Genomic DNA, 25,322 nt, shown 5'->3' with positions numbered 1-25,322 from the left:
TTTATATTATCCTAATGCAACTTTGACCATTACAAAATGCATACAAGGGCCCTAGATATACCATTTAAGTAAAGAGTTACATTCTAAATGTGGCAAACTTACTTGTGTTGGCAAATCTCTTCTAACTACTTTATATTAAAGCCCCGCAAGATTTCAGTGTCTGTTTTAGACAAATGGAACATTCACACTTGCGCAGTGGCAAGTATGGTTTTGTTTGGAGAGAAAATAGTTTCAACCACCACGTTAAGAATTTAAATAAATAGTCTGTATGGAGGTAAATATATTAGAAATCCACTCTCAGTGAATAAACAACTACTAACCCACCTGTGAGGCAGTCGACTGTTTCAATTAAATGTCAGGTATGAGTAGCTAGCGAGTGTTAGCCACCTAGCATTAGCTCGGTAATGTAGCGATAGCAACGATAAACAATAACTGTGGCTACGTGATATTAGCTTCTATTGCATAGCTGCTAATGCTACCATTGGTGTACCATCTGTTATACAGGACCTTAAGAAATCACTAAAGATGCCGCTCTTTGGAAACACGTTCAGTCCGAAGAAGATTCCCCCCCGAAAATCTGCATCTCTGTCCAGCCTCCACACGGTGAGAGAACTGTTAGAGCAGCATCATGCACTAACAATAAACACGCTGTTTTAGTTGCACTGGTGGATGAATTCAAATAAAACCGGTTCCCCTTTTTATAATTGCATATATCCAGGGGATAAACAAAAGTAAGGGAATTAAATAAATATCATTTTGAGACCGCTGAGGTGTGGATTGTGCTCAGTGGGCTGCAGCTCGACATTGTGTTTGTCCTTGCATGCAGACTGATCTATTGTTTTCACCCCTCGTCTGTTTAGTTGGATCGTTCAACCAGAGACGTAGAATTGGGTCTTGAGTATGGACCTCCTGTGATGAACCTTGGAGGTCAGAGTTGGAAGTTTGAAGAGGGGCAGTGGATATCAGGTAATGAGACTGATAGCAATGCAGAATACAGACCAGTGCAGTGGCTACTTCCACTGTTGGTCCCTGAATAACCAAAGCAACATTAACCCTTGCTTTTTTTTCCTGTTTTGTTGAAACAGAATCTGGTGGAAATGGGTCCGGTAGGGAATTGCAGCGGCTTAAGAAAAAAAATGTGCAGCTGGAAGAAGAGAACAACCTCCTGAAACTTAAAATTGAAATTCTCTTGGACATGGTAAGAACTGAGCAGCTTTGATTTTGCCCTTCCATTCACAAAAACATTAAATATGCTGTATGGAAGTACTAGGAAAGTGTATGTTGGCCTCCTCCTCATACCCCTTTCAGACGGATGCAGTGATCTTGGATAAACCTGTGTTTGTTATGTAAATAGATAATATAATCGTCAGTCTCCATATTCATGCTTTTCTTCAGTTTAGAACATGTAACACTTAGATTTATAATAAAGTCTCGCTCAATACATTTTGATCATACACTTAATTACCAGTTCAGTGATTGATGTAATTTACTCTGTTACAAAATCTTTTAAATAACTGATATTTAATCTTTTCCTTACAGCTGACAGAGACTACCGTGGAGTACCACCTGATAGAGAAAGAAGTGGAAGACATAAAGACTCAACATCGAAGGAAGAAATGAAAGATCTGATGCCTTCATCACAAGAAATGTTCTTCATTCTCAGAGAGCTTGAAGTTTGTTGATAAAAAAAGAGCTGTTACTTTGTTCTTGTTTTTTGAGGATTTTTGTGCCGTAGGTCTCGGCCCTGCTTGTATTTAATCGGAAAAGCAGGTACTCCTTAATCAGGTTTTCTGTCTACTTTTATTTGTTTTGTTCCGCATTTGTAACTAAATCTGAAACAACTGTGAACATCTTTGTTCAAGACACTGCATCGTTTCTACATCTGTATGGCAAGTACTGGCCAACATTTTCTTTTTAAGATTTTTTGTATTTATTGTATTTTCTATTCTGATTAAAAGTAAAATCCATCAGAGAGAGTGTGGCGTTATTGTCATTCAAAGTTTTTGAAAACAATATTACCCAAACATCTTATTAAATTGATACTTAATTGAGTCATAATCATTGACAAATTCACAAGAAGACAAGGATAAATATTCATTCCTCAAAGTGTTTGGGCAGTAATTTTGCCTGCGCGTGTATATATAATCCTAGTAGTTGGACATGTTATTTTTGACCTAGGGAACAGAAGTTTGACAAAAATGTTATCTCAAGGTCCACTACTAGCTCTTTGCTTTTACTCACAACCCAGTAAGTAAATACTTTGTGAAATGTAGTTTGGAATTTCAATGTTTGTGTTTTTTTTATTTTTATAAAGTAGATCTGTTATTGATCATATTCTGTATTAAAAAGGATTACTGGTTTTCTGTGAATTAAAGGTACGGAGCTTTATAAATTACTTTATTACTTTACTTAACTGGGTTGTCCTAATTGGTAGATGCACATGTCAGTCAAGGGCTCTTTCTAACTGCGCAGGCGCAGGCGGTCGTAAGTTAATGCAGCGTTTCGACGGTTCTGCTTCCGACAGCGGGAGAGAAGAAGTCGTGTCTACTCTAGCCTTTACTTTGAGCACTTTAAACTGCCGGCTTGGCCTGTACAACTGTCAGGTTACTCAGCGATATAGAAGAGGACTTAATTTGTGTCCACTTGACTTTTAATAATGCCTCGGGGCGGTGAGTATTATGAACCTAAATGTAACACATGCTAAATCTAGCTAGCGAATTGTTAGCTAAAGTAGTATGATTTTCCGTTGAACTCTCACATGTTTAGCTATTAGGTATTAGCATGCTAACTGGTTAGCATGGTGTGTATGCGGGTTTAAACGATTCAGAGAAGACGCGGCATGTACCAATAGCGAGTAGCTAATGGACATGAACACTTGTTGGTATTTTTCAGTCTCTAAATGGTCTGAATGGTTAGCTGTTTTGACCATTTTGTGTTTAATTGCCAGCGTTACCATGTGCACAAGAGACCGCTAACTTAAACACAGTATTATCATTTATTTTAACTCATGGCGGTTGTTACCATAACCAGATCCGTTCACAAGTCCGTTTGTTAACATATTCTCGAGCTTTGTATTCGTCTTATCTAACTCTCACTAGCTATGACATTTTGCCGGTGAACGTAGCTGGCCCTCAGTGAACGTCATGTGTGACTCATCTCCCACCACACACACACACACACGTACTCTCTTAAACCTTTTCACACTTTACAAACGCATGGAATCTTAAATTAACTCTAATTTCAACTTTATTGGGATCTGCGATTCAGGGGTGGTTGGGGCCAGATGTGTCCACATACGGAGAGTGTATATAAAATCAGCTATACCTGCGCCACAATATTGCATCACCCCAAACTCTGACTGACGAAATTGTCATGGTGTCCAGCTTAGGCCTCTCAATTTCAATAACAAGCGTCACCAAGGCAGTATTTATCAAGGGCCATAAATAGTCTCAAGTCATTGTAAAGTTGTTGTGGAGTGAATGTGTCCCTGTACTGAAAATGATTCAGCAAACGTTTGCTTGTTGAATGACGAACTTAAAAACAGTGGGATACAGCTGATCCGCTAGTAACAACTCTTACTTCTGTGTTACAGGGAAAAGGGGCCACAAGGGCAGAGGGAAGCAATTTAGCAACCCAGAGGAGATCGACAGACAGATGAAGGCGCAGAAAGAGTTGGTGAGTGAACGGTCTTTGTTGCAGATGCAGAGTCACCTTTAATCAAGGCCTGTTGTCATCGAATGTCTTATGTTCACAGGAAGAAAATCCTAATGCAGAGAAGGTGGACTCTGCCGATTCTGAGGATGAGAGCAGCAGTGAGGACGAAAATGAGGTGAGTGAGGGAAGGGGTGTAATGCTGACTGAGCAGGGAAACTACTTGGTGGGGTTGAAGGACTTGCACCGCACCTAATCTTGCTCAAATGCATTTAACTTAAATTCCATTGTAACTGCTGTTAATATTCTTATGTAACGTTGATTGCTTTTGGCACAGGGAATTAGAAAATACACGTTGAACAATGAAATGTGTATTTGAAGGACAAAGCTACACTCAAAACTGGTTATGTGTAGTTGCAGGTAGACAAACTAGTTTACCAGCCTTTGTCATAATTTACAAGCTCTGTAATGATGTGTTCCTGTCTTCACTGATGTTACAAAGGTGTTTCTTTTTGCACACAGTCCAGGAAAAAATGCGGAGTGGAGGGACTTATCGAGATTGAGAATCCCAACCGTATGTCTCAGAAGAGCAAGAAGGTGGCTGAGTTAGACGTCACTGCTCCCAGAGAGCTGTCTCGCAGGGAACGGTAGGTGGCTCGCAACAAATGAACCTCCGTATTTGTGTTTATTGCATTTTGTTTGGCTTCTGGAAATGTACACTGTTGCTGACACCAGGACTCTTGGTAAGTATTGTTTTGTCTTATGTGTATGCCTTCCTGTTGTCTCTGTCAGAGAGGAGATAGAGAAGCAGAAATCAAAGGAACGCTACATGAAGCTCCATCTCGAGGGGAAGACTGAGCAGGCCAGGGCCGACCTGGCCAGACTGGCCATCATCAAGAAACAGAGGGAGGATGCTGCCAAGAAGAGAGACGACCTCAAGAAAGGTGATGGAACACACTGAACAGTTCTGTAAAGTTAAAACTTTGTGGACTAAAAGTGGAGATTGTGCTTTTAATCAGCATGTTGCATAGAAACAGCCCAACTCAGTGCTGCCCACACCGGAGGGGGAAACAATGAATCACTCTCCATTGACTGTGTATTGTGTGACGGTACCTTCTTGTCCCTTTGGTCTGCTAGCAAACAACAGAAAACATGCTTTAAAGCTGCTGTGTGGTGGGATGCACCACCAACAGGGTAAAGAACCAAGAACTAAGTTTTTATAAGCCACTGAACCAAAAAACTGAACCTTTTAGGAAGACAAAAGTGGATACAGGCAATAAGATGTGAGGTATCAGCAGGAAAAACTGTTGGATCCTGTCGCTCAGTGTGCCTAACGTCACATGTGCAGCAAATGTCAGTTTTAGGCTAACTATATATCTGTAAATTAAGCTAAAACATTTTGACAATGTGCAATTTATGTTATCGTAGAATGTGGATACATCAGAAAGTTATTCACTATTATACTCGCAAGTGCCTTTAGCTAACTAACTTACTGCAGCTTACACATAGCTGACATTATGTTGCTAACGGCTAACTTGTCCCATCGTTATTATAGTTACGAACTGCACCCCTGGTGGATTACAGGCTGGAGATATACAGTACTTGCTTAATCTCGCTTTGCATTCATTTCTGAGGATGAACACAACCAACGCTCCAAACGGACGCGGGATACACAAGGCAGCAACATGTGAACATGTGGTTTAAAGCAATAATATCACTCAATCATCCCTGACAGCCATGTAATCATGCTGCTTTCAGTCACCAGTGAGGTGAGCTCCAATGCAAAAAGCTACCGATTGTGGAGTTGTAAGGTTTGTTGGTACATGTACTGGATACTTCGTTGCATGTAAGGCACGAAAAATGCAGATGTGTTTAAGTTTAGAGAAGAAGGCGGGAACTTCCAACTAGGCTTGGGCGATATATGACGAGATTACCGCTCAACGTGACATTAGGTGCCCAAGGCGCTTGTGTGCTTCACATGTTGTTTGGAGCCTCACACTGTTCTCTGTGTTGCTTCTTATGTTTTTATCAGATAAAGATACTGACGAATCCAAAGCAAAGCGCTAGTCCTCCACCTGAAAGCTTCGACATGCACTTCAGTCTCAGAGGGCCGGAGAGAGGAGATCTGGAGGAGGACAACGGGGAGGGGGACCAACACGAGTGGCATCAGATCAGGGGCGATCCTGAACTCCTGTCCGTCATTTCAAATCAGAGGGGCGTGGGTCTTCCATAACGGCGAGGTCGGGACAGGGGGGGAAAACGGGTGAATCAAAAGGGAGCCGAAGAGGAATGCAACATTTGGGATGCCTCTAGGTTTCTTCCTCAAGAGGAGACGGTCGCAGGTTTTCCAAGTGCTTCACTGTCTCTTTTGCTCTTCCCCACCCACCAGGGTTTTAATTCTGAAGCTGCTGAAGTTATTATCATTTCTTTCCATTGATTCAAACATTTGTACACAGTTACCAAATACGAGTTTACTTAACGACTGGATGGCTTTTACAGTGAGCGTTCATGGGGGAGGGGGTGGTGGTGGTGGTGGTGGTGGTGGTGGTGGTATCTTTGGTGCTTTGCTTTTCCTTCCATCTCGCCTGATTTGTAAGAATCAGTGACAGATGGAGAAAAATAACACTATTCAGAGGATAAACTGATGTATAAGAATTATACAATGTAATGTAGTATTTGTGGATATGTTGCACAAGACATTGGTATAATTTTCTAAAGATTTAAGGTTCCCCCCCCACCCAGCATCCAAATCTATATATTTTTCTTCACAAGCTTTTTTTTTTTTTTTTTTTTTTTTTTGTTTTCGTCCTGGTGTTGGATTTTTTTTTTTATCCCCTTATTTTTCAATGGGAAATTTCCAGTTGGAAGAATAAGCTGTCCTCCTATCACAACACGTCTACAACATATTTAGTTTATTCTTTCGTTTTCATGAATCTGTTCTCCAAATTTACACTTTGCTCACTTGAATTCTCTTATTGCTGTCAGTTCAGAAGTGTTTCACAATGTGTTTTGTAGTCCTTTGCTCAGAGCGCTTGGAATATTACTTGAATTGCCTTTAATAAGCAATTTTAAGTTGTTGAAGGTCAGTGTTGGAAAGCGTTGTCCCAAACCGCCTCAGTAACTGTGGCCTGCCTTCTTTCTGATGGGGTCCTCTGTGGTTCTATAGGAGGGATTGTGTCTTCTGTGGCCTTTTACAAAGTTTACACAAGACCAGTTCACTGTCTTTCTCCTGCGATTAAAGTCCTACAAAGAACCTGCACCGAGTTAGTTTATTAGGTACACTTAGAATCTAATCAAATCCTTTACATCGTCACCACTAGTAAGTTTCCAAAATGAGCACCGCCGGCGAAACTAAAACGCAAAGTAATAAGCTTCACAAAGAGCTCTTACTGCAGGGCATTAGTAATGTTTAGAGTGTACATGATGAACTGTTACTTCAGTGTGTGGAGGAGTCAGAAACGCCCTGATCAGGAAAACAGTGATCCCTATAACATGGAAACGGCTTCAAGAACAAACCGTTGAAAACCCCGGAGTGAGAGAAATGGAGCCACAGCGCAAAAAAAAAAGGAATAGTGAAGTTTTCCATCATGTATTTGAAGTCATTTTTAAAAATAAATTCATTAATAGATAAATGACTGTTGTGTTCTTCAGTTACACTCCTAAAGCAGCTGGAATATGTGTTTATGATTCATTCTGTTCAGTGTCTTCTAGTTGTTTTGACGCTGAAAGTGAAGGCAGATTAAAAAACACTGAATATTGTAGAACTTGGATGAAATAAAGACTTGAATCTTGCGATTGAGATGATAAACTCACTTTAGCAATGTTTGCTGTGGTAATAGATCAAGTGAGATGGAGGGTACATTTTCTCAGACGTCAATAGAAAGTCAGTTTGTCATAGATTTGTTGTATCATGACAAACTACAGCAGTTATAAAAAAAATGATATGAATTCATTAAGTTCCCACATTGTTTCCCCCTCATTCATTAACGTCACATCTTGTTCCCTTACACTTAAATGTATGTATCATTATCAGTAAAGATTACAATTATTTATGATTTAATTTGAATTAAATTGGGAAGAATTATGCTGCACGTTACCGTAATCTAAAGCTTTCCCCATTTTATTTATATCAACATGTAATATTTTATTTATCAATACTTAACAGTACCAACAGTAATGCCTTTGAGTCAAATGACAATTAAAAAGATATTAGATCATAATTTGCACAATATTTATCGTGAATTAATTGTTGTACATTGTCAGATTTTTGAATTATATCAGAAATATATTCTATATAATATATCTATATATATCTAATACAAAGACATATTTAGAAAGTTTGTCATACATTGATTTTTATTGTGCTACTCTGTAAATAAACAGTATACATACAGTACATACAGTTTATATCAACATACTGTGTTCTATGTGACAAATGACTAAAGGACTATATATATATATACATAGTACATTTATATATATATGTATATATATATATATATATATATATATATATATATATATACAGTATATACAGACTTGATCAGATCAGACCTATCAGTAATGACACAGTCTTCTTGACCGTTACCTGATACCTCCATAAAGATGAAACTAGCCAGGAAGCCTCTGTCTCTCTGTCAGTCGTTACAATTGTCATGTTTTCAAATGGGTTACTTTGTTGCACACTTATTTCTTGGGTTTGTTTGATCTCACATGCCTGTAGTAGTGCAGAGTTGTGGAAACCATCATCTCCTCTTTTAGTGGATTTGTTGGTCAACTCCCAAACAACCAACATTCATTCGTTCATTTGTGTTGCATTTCTGTCCTAAACACTGACGCTGTCCCAACTCAAGGAAAACAGGGTTGGACCCAAATGCAGACAAAACAGGTAGACAGGATCAGTTCAGTGGTTTAATAAAGGTTTATATACTGTGTGTTCCAATTACCATAATACCATTCTATTACTATGCCAGGAAAAATATCTAGTATGTCCCAATACATAGTATATCAAATAGAGTTTGCCACAAATACCAGGATGTACTGCATCTGGTCATCTAGTTATTAATAATCTTTTTTTTCTTACTCTCTTTCCTTCACACACTCTGCTTACTTTAGTTCATCTGCACAGCTACAACGTTTAACTCAAGCCTCTGACTGTTCCCCATCTTTCTCTTTTCCTCAATCAAAAGGTTTTCTTTTTTTTTTTAAATCTTGGTAAGAGTGCTTTTGATCACTTGTAACATTTTCCTCTCACCTACGAGAAGCTTAAAAATAAAGAAACCAATGGCGATTCCAAGAAATGATTGGGTACTAGCAAGATATGAACAAATCCTGGGTACAAACCTGGAGAAGCATGTTGGTGCATTCAGCTGTTTCCACCACCAGACTGCAGCGTCTGACTGGTTAACTTACAGCCTCCGCCTGAACCTCTGTGCGCAGCTCTTGACGCACTGCCAACATCTAAACAGGTTGACGTTCGGCAGTGAGATGGAATTCAATTCGGATGCCATTTTACCACAAAACCAAAGATGGCAACAATAGCACTCATGATGATTCCCCTCACGCGTCAGTGGAGCCATGACTCAGCCTGTGCTGGTGTTCAGGTGAGCTCCTCCCATCACATCCTGGATGTGTTAACTGTAAACTTGAAGTTTAACAAGGTTTTATTTTTGCTCTAAATGATATTTTATCTTTCATTTGAATAGCTGTTTATCGATTGATTAGTCCCACACTCATAGTTGTAATATGAAATGTGGGGGTGAAATACTCTACAGGATGGTTTGAAAGCCTGCTGCGCACTAATGAGAGTACGATATGTACCAGAAAACACCTCGGTTCAATTAGAATGCTCCAGAAGAGCCACATTTAAATACATTCTTTTTTAAACTGACTGACAAAATTGCTACAACCAGCAGCATTGATAGTTTCCTCTTTTGGCCTTTTCACATCCGTTTAATTCTTCAGCGCACACTGTTTGCATTTACAGAAGTGTGTACTAACCACTGCCTGCTCGAGGTATGTTTTAACAGCATAAGTGTCCCTCTAATGAGACGTAAATCTGCTAATGTCTGAGTACAATCCAGAAACATTACAGATGTATCGTCCCTACAGTAGGAGGAAATAGTACTTTTGTTGTCTGGGAAACTACATAGTAAAAAAAAACGTTCTGCCATTACACCTCAATAAAACACAATAACTCACTCTGCTCTGTGAATACATAGCAGTAGTGGAGTGTCTTTATTGGATAACTCTTAAATCATAGTGTGACAGTCACATCTCTCTTCCCCCTCACAGCTCACACCTCATCTGTGCAACTTCCTCATTCGCTGACTTGTGTTCGATGTGACTTAAGAGCAAATCTTAAAAGCAACGACCACAGAGGCGACCGGTGCGTGCCGATCTCTCCCCGATATGAAGTAACACATCTGGACGTCTTTGGAGCAGAGGTATATCTTTAAGCAGGACTGAGAAGGTCAGGTATAGGGAAGCGGGTCAGACTCCACAGCCAGCATGCTCCGGCAGTCCTTGAGCATCCTGAAGCAGTTTGGCTCTACGGCAAAGTAAGTGCTTGAATGTGATATTCATCTCCTCTGATAAGGATTGTTGTAGAACATGTTGCATTGAAACTGTCGTAAGCACATCAAGGCTCTCAGACTCACATGTACACTGAACTCAAGGGCTCTCAAGGCCTTGAGTGAACCCAAACGTGTAGATTTTGGTCTGATGATAAACACATTGGGGTTGAAGTATTTCAATTTCTTGGTGTTTTTAAAAGCTTCACTTTGAAATTATTAAAACAAACTTCTTATAAATAAAGAGTTGGATTTAGAAGCAACACTTTGAGGTTTTGCTGCTATGTTATTTGGTCTTGTGACTGGTAGCTTTTGTTGATTAATGTCATCAGACTTTAGACAGATTCCGCTGTAAAACAGACAACTGAGTTAGTTTGGCTGCCGTCACTACTCTTCTCTACTTGTGCAACCGTTACACTTTGTTTTTGTCATTCACCGTCTTCCCCTAACTGTCACTCGCCAGCTGCGGTGGCTTTAAGCAAAAGTTAAGGCTTCATTTGAATCGACACAATCTCAGGATTCTGAGTGTTTATGCAGTGATGGATCATTTCAGTTATGAAAACTTTGAAGGCTCGTTTTTTGTTTTTTTTCTCCTCATATCCAGAAACCTTTCTGGACTTTTCACAAAGCCCGTATAGGAGGTCTGCCATACCGGAGAGGGTTTTCATTTCAGCACAATATTCCGCTTTGAGGAAACGTTGAATTCGACTTCGGTTTCCATGATCTGGTTTTGTCGCAAACACAGTTGAAAAGTGTGTAGAGCTGGAATGAAAACAGTTGCTGGTTCCTCTTGAAAGTGAAGGAGGCTGTTTGAGGGGAAACCTCAGGCTGTCTGCAGTTTGTGGTACATGTTGGCAACGCACATCTCTTTATGAGGAAAACAAAACTTTGTAACAGCAGGAAGAATTTGTTGCAACTTTTTTTGCATTGAAATTTCAGCAATTTCATCATCAACAGGCGCCACTTTGTTTCCCTGTGTTTGAATACCTCTGATCTAGAGAGCTTGTGCCTGACTGACATTCGTAAATGAGAGGCTGACCTAATCACACATCTACACCCTGTTTTTCTTGGTACAAACTGCCTCTACCTCTGACACACTTATTAATAAACCTACACAGCGTGCATCTGCAGCAGTGCAGCGTGGGCTTCACTTACCACAGCAGCACCCATTTCACAGTTTGTACTGACATATACTGTATGTACAAAAATAAAACACGTCACCCACTCAAAGTATATTGTCATGTACTGCATGTTATATATGAATAAAACAGTTTTAAATGTGATACTTTTAAGTGTAACAACACATTTATTCTGATACATCAGCGTGGTCAGGGAGTAATCAGCACTGAACTACACTATTAGTCTAAACACAAACACTTTTACATTCCTTATAAAGCGGACGACACCTCTGCTCACACGCTCTGATTTTACTCTCTTCTGTGGAATAATTTGCTTTTTACGCCTCAGAAGGAAAAGTTGAAATGAGAGTCGGAGATAAAAAAAAAAAAAAGGAACTGGCGCGCGGTTCAAACACATTGGGGAATTCTCCTTTTTATGTTTTTGAAACGTCAGGTGTTCACTGGAGGAAACTGCGCCGTGGAGGTGCTGCTTCAAGCTCGCCTGACCTCTCTGCGAACTGGGTTGGGCTTCCTTTTGGTGTGACACCAGCTCGATGTTCTCAGAGAAGGTCGTGTCACCTCTCTGTTCTCTCTGTTCATCTCCCTAAAGGCCTGCGCGTGTCGCAGCAGAGATGGTGCGTGTGGTGGTACTGAAGTAAACCGCAGCAGCTGTCCTCGCAGGTTTAGGTTTGGGTGGCTGGCTTCATGTTCGCTTGTCGGTCAGGCCTAACAATGTTCCAAATGATCAGCCAGCTTATATTGAGAGCTCAGAGCAGAAGAGGTGTACTTTAAATGTAAAGTCTCTGCAGCGGTTTATATTTGACTCTCGTCTGATAAAGAGCATCAATAATAAGTCTTGTATCTCAGACCATCCCACCAGCACATTTCATTCAGATTAAAACAAAGAAACCATTCGCACTTAGTGTGAAACCAGTCGTTATTATTGAATAGTTCACATGCAGTCGCAACTTGTTTTGAATTCTATCACTTTATTTCTTTGTATATTTTATTTTAAATTATTCTTCTTATTAAATGACACTCATTTCTGTCCCAAAAATCACGTCTGTGCACTCTTAAGAAACCCTCTGTAAGTGCAGCCATATGTCCTCAAATGTGTTTGTCTAACAACGGTCCGAAAACCAAAGATATTTAATGCACAATAATATAAAAGAGAGTAAAAGCAGCAAATCCTTTGGCGTTTTTGTTTGATGAATGAACGGTTATGACAGAGCATAAACAAATATTCGACATTGTGGAAGATGTGCTTTTTTTTATGCTTTCTTGGCGAGAGTCGGTGAATAAAATGATATTTGAGGATCACAGTTGGTTGTGACATCGGGGTCGTTTACTGTATATTAACTAACCAACTCAACATACTCTTCTACAGGTCACAAGATGCCACTGAACTTCTACACGAAGACCTGGTTGTGGTGAGAAAAAGAGAATATTCTACTGTGAATGACTTATTTTTAACAAGAGATTGCATTATTTGTGTTTTGTTACACTGTGATTCAAACTTAATTCCCAATCATTATTATGGGAAATCTATGGCACACATTCAAATTTGTTATTACAGATTTCTTGCTTAGCACCACACCACCTAAAAAAAAAATCACATTAAACATGCATGACTAATTTCTACAACATGCATCATGTTGAGTAAAAACATCCAGGAGCTTCGCTGCAGGTTAACAGCTGATCATGTGTGTCTCTGACTGAAGGTGGAGGGGCGGGTGGAACCGGCCAAGAAGGCGGCTCAGGTCCTGCAGAAGAAGCTGCAGGGCTGCATGTACAGTCAGACAGGCCTGGAGGCCGAAAAACGAATGGTATCACAATGATTGCATCCACCAGGACACGTCCAGAAAATGTTGGAGCGGTTACTGAGAGGTGTTTCCGTCTGCTTCTGTCTCCTCAGAAAAAGCTGCCTCTGATGCTGCTGTCCGTCAGCATGGCAGAGAGCCTCAAAGACTTTGACGCGGAGTCCTCAATCAGGTGACGTCCATCCGCTCCCTCCGTGAACCTGAACTCTTCTTGACTTAATAGCAGTGTTGACTGCTGTCATGTGACACCCTCATGACTTCAGTTCTGGATGAAAAAGAAAGAGGATCCCACACACTGTTGACAGCTTGTGACTAGCTGTTCGTGTCTTTTAGTTACATGGGTGGCGATTGGTTTTTAGTCTCTAGATCATAATGTAAATGTGTTTTGATCAGTTACAAGACAGGAGTTGACCTTGAGCTGTGTGTGTGTGTGTGTGTGTGTGCGTGTGTGTGTGTGTGGCAGGAGGGTGTTGGAGATGTGCTGTTACATGGAGAAGAAGCTGGCCAGCATGCTGGCGGACTTTGAGATGAAGGTGGAGAAAGAAGTTCTGGAGCCGCTCAACAAGCTCAGCGAGGTGAGAATGCCTCGTATACCGACTAGAAACTTCATGTACAATGCAGGTGTTGATGGCAGCTGCACCACATCTGTATCAGAACATACACAGAGGGCTGGTTGTATTGGGTTGAATTGTATTGATCGGATGTTTGTGTTCTTTTTTTCATCCTCAGTATGTATTCACCTAGAAGTGTAAAGTAGGCACATGAGTCAATGTCTTATTGTTCATTTCTGTCCCGGATTATATGCATGGACAACTAGCTGCAGCTGAATAGACATGAAATATAAGAAAATGATATTGAACCAATTCAAATTGAGTTTTTCCACTCAATGTTTTCTTTCCCTTCTAGGATGATTTACCAGAGATCCTCAAGAACAAGAAGCAGTTCACAAAGCTCACTACAGACTGGACCACCGCAAGAACCAGGTGAGTTACACAGCCAGCGTGTTTATCCACCAACAAAGTTCCTACTACAAATCATACTCATTTCTCTGTGTGTGTGTGTGTGTGTGTGTGTGTGTGTGTGTGTGTGTGTGTGGTCAGGAGCCAAGCCAGCACTGGTCCCCAGGCAAAGCAGGATGGGCTCAGGGAGGAGGTGGAAGAAGCTTGGAGAAGGTTGGAGAGCATCAAGGTACCAACGTCTTCTCTTCCGACCACCATGGCTGCAGCAAGCATGTGGCACCTCTGTGTAATCAGTACCGCGGCCTTGACCTCTGACCTCTCTGTATATCTGTCTCTGTAGGACCAGTACTCCGCAGATCTGTATCACTTTGCAACTAAAGAAGACGACTACGCTAACTACTTCATCCGCGTGAGTTGCAGTTGTGATGGCTTGCCCTTTCTTTGTTCTTCTTCAATCAAAACCAAATGCGCATACGTACCTCTCTTGTGTCTCCATCCAAAGCTTCTCGAGCTGCAAGCGGAATATCACAAACATTCACACGAATTCCTGAACAAAAACATCAGCGAGCTCAAAGAGAATCACAATCAAAAAGGTCGGTAGTTATTCTGCACCAGTTTGTTCGCTGCGCTGTCATCGGGGGGGGGTGTTTCTGTCCTGATTTCCTCTGTGTGCTCGCTCCGCAGCGCCACCGCTAAGCCTCTCTGGTCAGAAGGTCTATGGGGAGCCTCTGCTCTCTCATCTGTCTCAAAGCAACAGAGAAATCGCTGCACCCATCCAGGAGTGTGTTTACATGCTGCTGACAACGGGCATGACTGAAGAGGTGGGACTGACAGGAGGAGACGACACGGTTCACAATTCAAAATCTTGACACTCTTCACAGCATCTTCAGCTTTTAATTTAAATCCTCACAAATATAAGAACCTATGCACGCTTAGTCAGTTGTTATATAAGCAGTGGAGGTAATGATACTTCTATAAATATCTACACATACATATCTAAAATGAAGGATGTGCAGAGGCTCAGGCAAATTAATAAGTGTATTTTTTCATGCAGCAAATTATATCTTTTGCAGACTGTTAAGTGTATTTGACAAGCATTGCTCTGGGCATGGCTGGTTTTGACTGCAGCCCTGGTCCTATCCCCTCCTGTCCCATTTAATCTCTTCTTTTTCTCCATCTTTGTTTTGTTCCTCCTCCTCCTCCTCCTCGTCCTTCAGGGGCTATTCCGTCTGGCGGCCGCCGCCTCAGTGGTGAAGAGGCTGAAGAATTGTTTGGATCGTGAGGTGGTCGACTACAGCGAGTTCAGCATGGACCCTCATGCCGTGGCCGGTAAGGATGTGTCCGCTTCTTTTTCCTTAGATTTCTTCTTAGTGGAGTTTGAGTTTCTGCTGTGGGCACTCTTCCTCAGCTGTTTCAGCCAACGTGACTTTCCCGGCTCCTTCTAACTGCCCACTTCCTCTTCTGTGTTTTTGTTTAATCCAAATACAGCCACTGTTGCAGCTTCCAGTAACTTGAAATACTCAATTTCCTGTGTGCTAGAGGATTTTTAGAACAGTAATATATAAGTTTTCATGAGTTGAGAATAGCATGAATCCCTACTTTTACCAGGAGTGAGGAAAAACAGCAAATATCATGGCAATATTTGAACATTTACGTATGTGTATATACAGTATATCATGGGTTATATACTGCTGTTATTGTTATTATTATTATTATTATTGTTATTATATCTAACAACACAGAAGTGGGTCTACTGAAAGTCTCTGAATGTGTTGTGACAGGAGCTTTGAAGTCTTACCTGCGAGAACTTCCCGAACCTCTGATGACCTTTGAACTCTACAATGACTGGTTTAAAGCAGCAGGGTGTGTATAATATCTACACGATATGTTTGTTTTATTCCTACACTCTAAAGGCGTTTTTGTTGAGTTTTAACTTTTTCTTCGCAGGGAAAAAGACCCGACGGAGAAGCTGGAGCAGTTCAGAGTACTACTGAAGAAACTGCCGCCAGAAAACTACAACAACCTCAGGTGTGTTGGCCTCCTCATTGATCACATGATCCGATGTCTCTTTGCGTTTCTCTGGCAGTCACTATACATTTACATGTCACTGCTGTCAGGTAAAACGTATCTGAAAAGGGTCAGCATGTCAGGGACAAAGAAGGACATCCTCATATTCAACTTGAACGTAATACATTTTAAAACCTGAAAAAAACCTTTAGTACTCGTTTGTTTCCTCTTCCTCCCTGTCAGGTATCTGGTCCAGTTCTTGTCTCTGCTGTCTGAGCAGCAGGCTGTCAACAAAATGACACCCAGCAACGTTGCCATCGTCCTGGGGCCCAACCTGCTCTGGCCACGAGCTGAAGGGTGCGTATGTCACCGTGATCGTCCCTATGTCTTCACCCTGCATACACTATTACCATACTCCATTCACAAGTTCCCCCCCATCCTGCCTGCTCTTCCTCTTTCGTCACGTTTGTGTCCTAATATTTTAAAGCGATGAGCGCTGGTGACACATTTCATCAACCGGACCAGCTGGTTACATGGAACTGAACCGCAGCATCCTGTTAAACAGATAAAACCGTGACAGATGGTTGACCAGGCTTTATTATTACTTGTTAAAACACTTTATGTGCAGGGAAGTTTATTTTTATTGTGCACGAATTGCAGGATGTGCATGTTTGGTTGCAGAAGTGCTCTCAGTGGTGAACCCTAAATGGGCAGAGTGTTTTTCCTTAGTGACACCCCGGTCAAATTCGTCTATGAAAAATAACGTGAGACAAATGCATTTCTCTAACCATGAAGACAGAGTTGGAAGTCGCCATATTCTGCAGTTGGAGCCCTTGTCTGTCCCACATGTCCTTCGTCTTTACCTTTTTTTAGGGAAGCTGCTCTGTTAGACATGGCGTCAGCTTCTTCAGTCCAGGTGGTGACGGTCGTTGAGCCTCTCATTCAGTACAGCTCCAGCCTCTTCCCCGAAGGTATACACACACGCCATGTACGCTCTTTGTGTGACGTCGGTATTCAGTCTTTAAGCGATCAAGGTTTATTACATAGTTGAATTTCAGTGTTTTGGTTTTGGTATTTCATCATTTCTTTTGGTTATGATGACGTTGTACTTTTCAAATTCATCGCTCGGATCTAAAAACGTGGCAGCAACGCTACAACGAATCAGATGATCGGACAATTTGACAATCAGGCCGGATTAATAAATGCTATGAGCTGTAGGCCCCTTTTGACACCACTTTCTGTGCAACTGTTTATGTATTAGTTAGTAATTAATAATTCGTTTAATGCCCAGATTTCTGAAGGAATATGTAATGTATAAACTGTAATAATACAGATTTAAAAGTGCCACCTTAATGTCCCGGCATTTTTTTATATTACCAGACAGTATTACCAAACATTACTATGACAACAAGTGACTGTAAGATGTGCATATTAAACAGATGTATGTATTTAAATTTCTAAAAACAAATATTCAGTTAATGTAAATGTTGCCTCATTTTATTTATGGAACGTTATCACAATGTCCAATTTAAAAAGTGAACTAATCTTACCACTCTGGAAACTGCTAATCTGAACAACTATATGTGGAGATAAAACTGAAAGTCAGCAAACACATTGGACAGGAAACACTAACCACTGCAAATAAGGAATGTCAAAGTTGAACCAGAAAGTCTGTCTGTAAACTCTGATAAATGTTTAGGTTTGGGTTTTAATCGCTCCTATTTCCTGCCCAAATGGTCCTCTTGTTAGCGAGGTCACATCTCAGCAATAAAGTGCAATGATGTTATTACCAATGGGAAAGATGGTCATACCTAAACAAATAACCTAGATTGAATCTTTAGATGACATGCAGTGTATTTGATGTATCACTCATAAATGTTGCTTTTTTCTTGTTTTGGTTAGCTGTATCTTTTGAGATCCCAGAACTTCCCGAGGTCCCGGATGTCTCCATGCCAGCCTCCGTCGCCCAGTCTCAGATCTCAGAAAAGGAGAAAGTGATGAGAACAGTCTCTTCCTCCTCCACAGCCTCCTCCTGCTCCTCTTATCACCTCGCTCTCTCAAAGACAAACAGGTACCACTTCACATCATCATGGTGATGACAGCGCTATGGGTTTGCGCACTAGCGGCTCCAAAGGGCAGCAAGAGGTAATGGTTTGAAATAGTTGGAGCTCATTCCAGTATTTTTGTCTATTTCTTTCCATCAGCACAGCCTCTCAGGACAGTTTTGGCTCCGTCCTGGTGAAATCTGGCTCTGTGAGTCGCAGTGGCACCTCCACATGGGCCAACCCTGTTGCTGACACAGCGGCACCAACGCATCAAAGCTCAACATCCAGCAGCTCCTCCTCCCTCGATCCCGGCCCTGTCGTGGCCTCCAACACTTTGGCCGCCTTTGGCACGGCGGCCCTTCCCAAAGCAACGGGATCGGCGCCGAACCCAAGTCAGATCAGGAGTCCCGTCCAGATGCAGTGCTCGGATGAAGGCCAACTGGAGCCAATTTTGGAGGCTCCTCCAGACTCCCCAAGAGCATTTGTGATGATCTCCTCACCATATAAACGTAAGTCCAATGTGTCCAATGCTGTCCTAACCTCAGATGCTGAATTGTTCAGGAATACGAGCTTGGCGCTCCAGTATTTTAGCATTGCACTTTTGTTCCTTTGGGGGTCTCACAGGAGATATGTTAGTGAAAGAATGGTCAAAACTGAAGCAGCAGAAGCTGAGATATCACGACTTTTAGTTCCTAGAGCAGGCCAAGCTCAAAGAACACTGGATCCTACATTTCCCATAATGCAATTCAATTGTTTTCTTTTGTTACAACCCTCCCGCCTGGTAAATGTTTCAAACGTATCCTCTCAAGTTCACTACAAAGGCTTTGACTTTGAAGCACGCAACCCAAGTATGACATGAATATGGCTGGGTAGTGCTCCTCATGACAAGTCAACTGAACCAAGTGTCAAATTGGTGAAGTGGCCCTTTAAGTGGCCCAAAACATATTTTCCTACAGCAACAGCAGCCCCCCTTTCATTCACTGTTGTTTTTGAGCTGAGGGCACAAGCACATCACATAATTTATCTATCATCTCTATTGTATAATGTCCTGTACAGATTCTTTACGTCTACCCTGTTTCCTCTCTCTAAGTCAAAGGGGTGGCTTGTTAGGTCAAGCTGACAGCGAGAAAATAAATGTACTGCTCTTGTTCTAACAACCAGGAAGTGCACAGGAAACAGGAAGTCTCAAACCACTGACCAAAACATAAACCTCCAGGGTAATGCATCATGTCTGCCTCACTCATAAGACAGAGGCTGAAATACTTTCCCTTCTACTTTTAGTCTTCCCATCCTGATATGTTTGTCTGACCACGAAACTGATTTTCCAAACTTGAGTATAATTTGTTTTTCAGGATTGTTTTTCTCACAAAATAGAATTCAAATGCAGCAGTTTTTAGCAGCAGCAGCAGCCTGTCATACAAACGTTATAACTTCCTTCCTTGAATTTAAAAGCAGAATAGCGGTTGTTTTAAAACTGAAACCAAAAATCTAAAACTGGCAATCCAAGATCCAGACTGACAAAAATGAGATTGCCTCATTTTTTCACTTTATGAAATACATTCTTCATATTTAGGTTATTTTAATTCTTTGCTTTTGTGGTATGTATGTTAAAAATGCTGCATCTAATAATTGTATATTGTTTTATCACATTTGTCTCTATTCAAAATTCAATTGAAAGTGAAATTATGTAACTTTTCCTAAACATTTACAATTACAGGATAATCATGCTAAAATAATGCAATGCTAAATTGAAACAAGAGTCGTAGAGTCAGCAAACAGTTACACAGCAATATCTTAGCTAACATTTACCACCTTGTGTTAATCTGGTCGTTCTCCGATAGTGTCTTTATAATCCCACTGTCCTTTTGTTTGTTTCTCACCCCACAGCTAAAAGATCTTTCAACCAGACCAAATCTCAGCCAGCTAACGAGCAGTTGACCGTTCAGTTCTGTAAACCCAGACCCTCGGTACCTCCAAAGCTCCAGGCCCCTCGGCTCACCGCCACAGCCCCGGCCGTGGTGGACACAGCAAGCCAGCCGATACCCCCACCCCGAGCTCAGTTGGCCAGCCTTAAAAAGCACCCTCCAAAAAAGCCTGGACTCAGAGCCCCAAAGTGCCCTCCACCACTTCCGCCACCGTCACAGGTGAAAGCGGTTCCTTCTTCAGCACAGTAAGAAAAACGACGCATGTGGAATATCAGCAACGCTGGCTGTGGCCGGGGGTGAAACCGGCTTGAAACTGTCAACCAGAGAGGGCAGCAGAAAACTGCTTTTCAGCCCCGCTGTTATGTTACTATTTAAACATGTTAGGTTTTCCATATTGTCAGTCTGTGTTGTTTAATATCTTATTAAGAATTGCAGCTTAAAGGTGCTTAATACGAGATTGAGAGCATTACGATTGCCTCTCAACGGCTCTCAACATGGCAACAGCTGAGCCAGTGGCTCACAGCTAAAGGCGCTAACAATGCAAACAAGGGTGAAAGTGCTGACAGAGCTAACGGTGTTTACCTGAGGGGGGAACCAGTGGGTTGGTGCCACGCTTCCGCCATGACGCCGTCGGTCGGGACGTTGCTATCAGCTGCAACTGCCGAGAGCAGTGCAGAGCACGGCCGGCCCAGCTATGGCAACAGAGCAATGACAAGCTTGGATTACCACACACACAGCAACTTTATTCTCTGCCCGGGTAGATATTGATTCACTGTATCTTTGCATGGCAAATAGTTATTTGCTGCTTTATTAATGCTCTGAATCTCGTATATTGCAACTTTACTTCCCTTTTGTTTGGACTATCAACGTTTCTGTAACTAGCTTCATTTATTTATTCTTCAGGTACTGATGCCCTTTATTTCTCTGTAAAGTAGGCTAATTGGCAGAAAGCGAGTCTTTCTGGTCAAAAATAATAACTACTCAATAAATGAATCCGGCCATCCAGAACCGCCTTCCAATTTCTGTTTGTGGTGTTTTTAGTGTGAATTTTTCCATAAATATACAAAAACGATGTCATTCATGTGAGGTTTAGCCTTTTAATGTAAATAACAAATGTTTAACAGTCACCTTTCAGGTGACTGTTAAACATTTCTATTAAACTGACTGACATGACTGTTAAACATGTTCAAGGGGTTTCGGGTGGGAAACTCCTTTAAATCGACTTCAAACCTTAAACCTGGGGAAATTATGTACATAAATGCATCTTCAACCTAATTAAAAACATTTGTATTGTCAATTCATGTCATCATTACAATATATAATTGGTACTAACTGCAGCATATGGATGTGAATTGCACTATGTACTGCAGGTGCTCATACTGTAAGTACATATTTATAGGAGGTCAGTTAATATCTTCATGTACAAATGTATAAAAGAACATATAAATGACAATTCTTTAAAAAAAGGAATACAGGAGTCAGACTTCATAATCATAAAAGGCCTCTATAGAAGGTCTGCAGCATAACATGAGCAATTAAAGGGTTAAGCTTTAGTTACAACTAGCAAATACCAGTAGTACTTGTCATATCCCATCAGTCCATGTAGTTTATTAACTGAGATGTTTGGTTTATTTGAGATTCCAGATCTTTTATTTCCCTTTTTGTTTCCTGGTAGTGTATTCCTGAGTGAAAGGAGTTGTCAGGAGATTGTAAGGAGGCCTAAAGGTTGCAATAAGATTGAATCTATGTTACTACTCCCTGCTTCCTCTCTCATTAGTGACTGAGAATCTTTCCCCACCGTGAGTGAGGAAGTGTGAAAAGTATAAAGTGAACTAGAAAATGTTGCAAGAAATTTTGACAGTGTGGCTGCTACTGCCCAAAGATGTCGCAATATATATATACGCCAATGTTACCAGTAGTATCATTGATGTTCAATTTAGATATCGCTTCTCTCATTTCTGCATTTCAGATTCATACTCTTGGATGGAATCTTGTATTCGTGATGGACACTCTTGAATTTGAGAGCAGCTATTGCTTCATAGAAACACATAGTTGACAGCACGTGCCTGTGTGTCACTGTTTACCATGATGATTGGGGCACATGACATACCTTTGGAAATGATGGGAGCTATTGTGTGTTGGCTCCTTTTTCTTCTCTTCCCTCATCTGTTTTTGTTGTCGTGTGGTGTCTTAATGTTGATTGGTGATTTTGTGATCATTGTTTTGTCACGTGTTGATGTTGTTTTGGTGGCAATTACTGTCGTGGTTTGGTCTTGTTACCGTCTATCGTGGTGGGTGTGGCCATGCAGAAGAGGACAGGAGTGGCAGCAGGAAGCCTCCCGGCCAATGGAGAGAGTCAGATTTAGACATCGCCATAAACCGAGGGCAAGCCACAGTCCGGACTGAGACAAATTGAATTGTTTCTTCTCGTCTTCCTACCTGGTGTGAGAAGGTAAATTGTGGCTGGTTCCCCTTGTTTCCACCATTTACGCTAAGTTAAGCTAACATCAGGTGGCCGAAGCTTCATATGATAGGAGATCGGTGTCAATCTTCTCTCCCGCCTACGCTTGGCAAGCGAATAACTGTATTACCCAAAATGTGGAACCATTCCTCGTGGGAACCACTGTGGACCTGAAGATGGAGAATTCACAGCCCTCTGGCTCCTTCAAGATCCGTGGCATCGGACACCTCTGCCAGCAGGTAGGAGCCCTCCACCCTCTACTTTACTTCACCTCCATCATATCAGACACGGACTATCTGATGTGCCATTTGAATGAAAGGCCCCCGTTGACTGATTGTGGTGTAGATCTTACCTTTCAGCCACATACAAAAGACACTAACTTCCCCTTTTTTTTAAATTCATCTCTCTCTTCTGCAGCTCGCCAGGCAGTCCAAAGGAGTTGTCTGCTCTTCAGTTGACACAGCACCTTCATATGCACACTACAGTATCAGTTGGTGACCGTGTTGGACTATAATACAACATAATATGGTCTTTTTGAAGGTGGTAACACAGGTATGGCTGCAGCCTACATAGCCAGAAAAATGGGTGTACCGGCCACCATCGTAGTTCCCTCCTCGTCTCCTCAGCTGGTCGTTCAGACACTCCAGGATCAGGGTGCTACTGTCAAGATTACAGGCAGGGTAAAGTATAATATGAATCATATGTAAGAGCTGTCTTTTTGGCACAGACATCAGTCTTTAGAATAAAAAGAAAGACTGTTAAGAGGAGGAAATGAAGTGAAATCTTTTTAGGTTTGGGATGATGCCAATGCAGAGGCTCTCAGACTGCAAGAGACTGAAGGACTCACCTACGTTCCTCCGTTAGATCACCCGTTGCTCTGGTAGAAAAACACTCATCACAATTTCCCCACAATGCGACTGTAAAACTCTTGCAATAATAAATGACTCTCTCCTCACACGACACACACACACACACACACACACAGGCAGGGCCATGCCAGCGTGATCGCCCGGGTGGCGACCTCCCTGGGCCCCGGCGTGAAGCCTGGAGCTGTGCTGGTGTCCATGGGCGGAGGAGGGCTCCTCTGTGGGGTCGTCCGGGGCCTGAAGGACGCGGGCTGGACGGATGTGCCCATCGTCGCAATGGAAACGGCGGGGGCCGACTGTTTCAACGCTGCGGTCAAGGCGGGGAGGTTGGTCACCCTGGATGACATCACCAGGTGAGAGGTCGAGGGTGTTAAGTTTTATCGAATGCAACCGGAACTTGACTTCCTCCTCCTGTGCTTCACAGTGAGGCCAAATGTCTCGGAGCAAAGACGGTTTGCAAGAAAGCTTTTGAATATAGCCGATGCAGCGAGCTCACCATCATCTCTGAACTTGTGACGGAACTCTGCTTGAACGTGCGTTTTCATTTTCTTTTGGCCGGTAAAGACTTGAATGAACAGCCCGAATATCATCTAAGAAAGTGAATTATTCTTTAATTATTTTCATTTTAATTTATACCTCTGGTGTCGTCTTGTAGGCGAGGAGCGCGTGTTGGTGGAGATGGCGTGCGGAGCGGCACTAGCAGCCGTCTACAGCGGACTCGCACGCAGATTACAGGATGAAGGTAACTACTCTGCAGCCGTCAGCACCCTTAAAAGGATACTCGCCTCCGTGTGCTGAACCTCCTTGTTAGCGCTGCTCTATTTACAACTCTTCCATTTGTTGATGCAGCGGTGACATTGTGTTTGAGACAGGAAATCAGACGCCTTCCAGCCGAGTGATCTGTTTGACAATTCATTGCAAACGTGTCTCGTGGCAGCCCTTAATGCTGTTTGTTTTCTCGTAGTTCTTCTTATACATTTGTGCATTAAAAAGCAGATCTTTTCAGACTACTGCCATATCCACAGAATATGTTGAAAAACAGTAATCACGATTAAACTTACTGTATATAGTAAGTAATTCCTTTCTGATGAGGGGAAACTTCTGGAGAAGATGATCAGTTTTGTTGCACTACTTTTTAGGTCGGCTGCCGGCTCTCTTGGGCCCCCTGCTGGTGATCGTGTGCGGTGGCAGCAGCATCGACATGGAGCAGCTGACCCTCCTCAAACACAAACTGCAGGCTTAAAGTACTGTGTGTGTGTGTGTGTGTGTGTGTGTGTGTGTGTGTGTGTGTGTGTGACTGGCTAATGTTGGGCTACAAAGATAGAATCAGTTCAGTGACTGATGTGTGGATGGATGACTGGAATGAAGATATAAATCAATAATTATAAAAAAAGAGAAAAAAACAACTACAGATATGTATCATCTCATTTAAAAGCAAATGTGTCATTTGCAATATTGGTAATTAAGATATTTGTGCTTCTCCTAATATTGTGGTGTCATTTTTAAGTCACATAAAATATGAAAATGCAATGAGATTTCTTAGAAAAATAACATTTCTTGAGTTATAAATCAATGAACCGTCAGAATTCAATGACTACATCTCCCCACATGGTGGTGTCACTGCCAGTCTGAAGCATTACTAAATATTACACTACACCCAAATATTTGTACATTCTAGTCTTCTTTTGGTCTTTTTGTAAATACATTTGCGGCCTCGGAATGATTTCCATATTTGAAATGAAAGCACCTATAGCGCTGAATTGTTTTGTGTCATTTTCACCATCACCTGACATGTTTCAGCTCAGTCAGTTTGTGTTGTATGTCGGAAGTTATTACTACTGAAACAGCTCCTCACTGTTGTGTGTGTGTGTGTGTGTGTGTGTGTGTGTGTGTGTGTG

The 25,322-nt window shown here is 41.7% G+C and overlaps 4 protein-coding genes across 5 annotated transcripts; all 4 read left to right on the top strand.

Annotated features, from left to right (window-relative positions):
- Window positions 1-197: 197 nt before the first annotated feature.
- On the top strand, window positions 198-1,942 carry cby1 (chibby 1, beta catenin antagonist). Of its 2 annotated transcripts, none has more exons than XM_031844221.1 (5): window positions 198-274; window positions 505-603; window positions 861-966; window positions 1,086-1,198; window positions 1,540-1,942. In XM_031844221.1, exons 1-5 carry the CDS (start codon window positions 269-271, stop codon window positions 1,618-1,620), a joined length of 405 nt encoding a protein of 134 aa, XP_031700081.1. In that variant the 5' UTR covers window positions 198-268; the 3' UTR covers window positions 1,621-1,942. The 2 variants fall into 2 exon arrangements, with proteins under 2 accessions (XP_031700081.1, XP_031700082.1); XM_031844222.1 differs by having other exon boundaries at window positions 202-359.
- Window positions 1,943-2,507: 565 nt separating this feature from the next.
- Window positions 2,508-5,809, top strand: pdap1a (pdgfa associated protein 1a). Its single transcript, XM_031844220.1, has 6 exons — window positions 2,508-2,669; window positions 3,593-3,675; window positions 3,755-3,829; window positions 4,174-4,298; window positions 4,444-4,595; window positions 5,684-5,809. Exons 1-6 carry the CDS (start codon window positions 2,657-2,659, stop codon window positions 5,716-5,718), a joined length of 483 nt encoding a protein of 160 aa, XP_031700080.1. The 5' UTR covers window positions 2,508-2,656; the 3' UTR covers window positions 5,719-5,809.
- A 3,364-nt stretch (window positions 5,810-9,173) lies between these two features.
- sh3bp1 (SH3-domain binding protein 1) lies at window positions 9,174-21,682 on the top strand. Its single transcript, XM_031843772.1, has 19 exons — window positions 9,174-9,254; window positions 9,946-10,211; window positions 12,729-12,771; window positions 13,063-13,167; window positions 13,257-13,333; window positions 13,625-13,736; window positions 14,068-14,144; window positions 14,262-14,349; window positions 14,461-14,529; window positions 14,623-14,713; window positions 14,805-14,941; window positions 15,338-15,449; window positions 15,902-15,983; window positions 16,068-16,148; window positions 16,371-16,484; window positions 17,001-17,098; window positions 18,030-18,198; window positions 18,332-18,681; window positions 20,060-21,682. The coding sequence occupies exons 2-19, from the start codon at window positions 10,162-10,164 to the stop codon at window positions 20,344-20,346; spliced, it is 2,142 nt and encodes a 713-aa protein (XP_031699632.1). The 5' UTR covers window positions 9,174-9,254; window positions 9,946-10,161; the 3' UTR covers window positions 20,347-21,682.
- Window positions 20,719-25,166, top strand: sdsl (serine dehydratase-like). The gene is made up of 9 exons (XM_031842963.1): window positions 20,719-20,802; window positions 22,609-22,797; window positions 22,976-23,010; window positions 23,097-23,238; window positions 23,350-23,438; window positions 23,544-23,777; window positions 23,849-23,982; window positions 24,080-24,166; window positions 24,564-25,166. The coding sequence occupies exons 1-9, from the start codon at window positions 20,719-20,721 to the stop codon at window positions 24,665-24,667; spliced, it is 1,098 nt and encodes a 365-aa protein (XP_031698823.1). The 3' UTR covers window positions 24,668-25,166.
- The last annotated feature ends 156 nt before the right edge of the window (window positions 25,167-25,322 follow it).

Source organism: Anarrhichthys ocellatus, unplaced genomic scaffold, assembly GCF_004355925.1.
Source record: "Anarrhichthys ocellatus isolate YVR2014 unplaced genomic scaffold, GSC_Weel_1.0 scaffold4, whole genome shotgun sequence".
Lineage (NCBI taxonomy): Eukaryota > Metazoa > Chordata > Actinopteri > Perciformes > Anarhichadidae > Anarrhichthys > Anarrhichthys ocellatus.
Note: the sequence above shows the minus strand (reverse complement) of the source record. Positions and strands in the feature narration are given on the sequence as shown.

Coding starts and splice junctions, on each gene's coding strand:
- cby1 (XM_031844221.1), top strand. Junction 604..860: donor CTCTGTCCAGCCTCCACACG/GTGAGAGAACTG, acceptor TCGTCTGTTTAG/TTGGATCGTTCAACCAGAGA. Junction 967..1,085: donor AGAGGGGCAGTGGATATCAG/GTAATGAGACTG, acceptor TTGTTGAAACAG/AATCTGGTGGAAATGGGTCC.
- pdap1a (XM_031844220.1), top strand. Junction 3,830..4,173: donor GCAGTGAGGACGAAAATGAG/GTGAGTGAGGGA, acceptor TTTTGCACACAG/TCCAGGAAAAAATGCGGAGT. Junction 4,299..4,443: donor GAGCTGTCTCGCAGGGAACG/GTAGGTGGCTCG, acceptor TGTCTCTGTCAG/AGAGGAGATAGAGAAGCAGA.
- sh3bp1 (XM_031843772.1), top strand. CDS start 10,162: ATGCTCCGGCAGTCCTTGAGCATCCTGAAGCAGTTTGGCTCTACGGCA. Junction 14,350..14,460: donor GAAGGTTGGAGAGCATCAAG/GTACCAACGTCT, acceptor CTGTCTCTGTAG/GACCAGTACTCCGCAGATCT. Junction 14,530..14,622: donor ACGCTAACTACTTCATCCGC/GTGAGTTGCAGT, acceptor CTCCATCCAAAG/CTTCTCGAGCTGCAAGCGGA.
- sdsl (XM_031842963.1), top strand. CDS start 20,719: ATGACGCCGTCGGTCGGGACGTTGCTATCAGCTGCAACTGCCGAGAGC. Junction 20,803..22,608: donor GGCCCAGCTATGGCAACAGA/GCAATGACAAGC, acceptor AGCTAACATCAG/GTGGCCGAAGCTTCATATGA. Junction 22,798..22,975: donor TCGGACACCTCTGCCAGCAG/GTAGGAGCCCTC, acceptor TCTCTTCTGCAG/CTCGCCAGGCAGTCCAAAGG.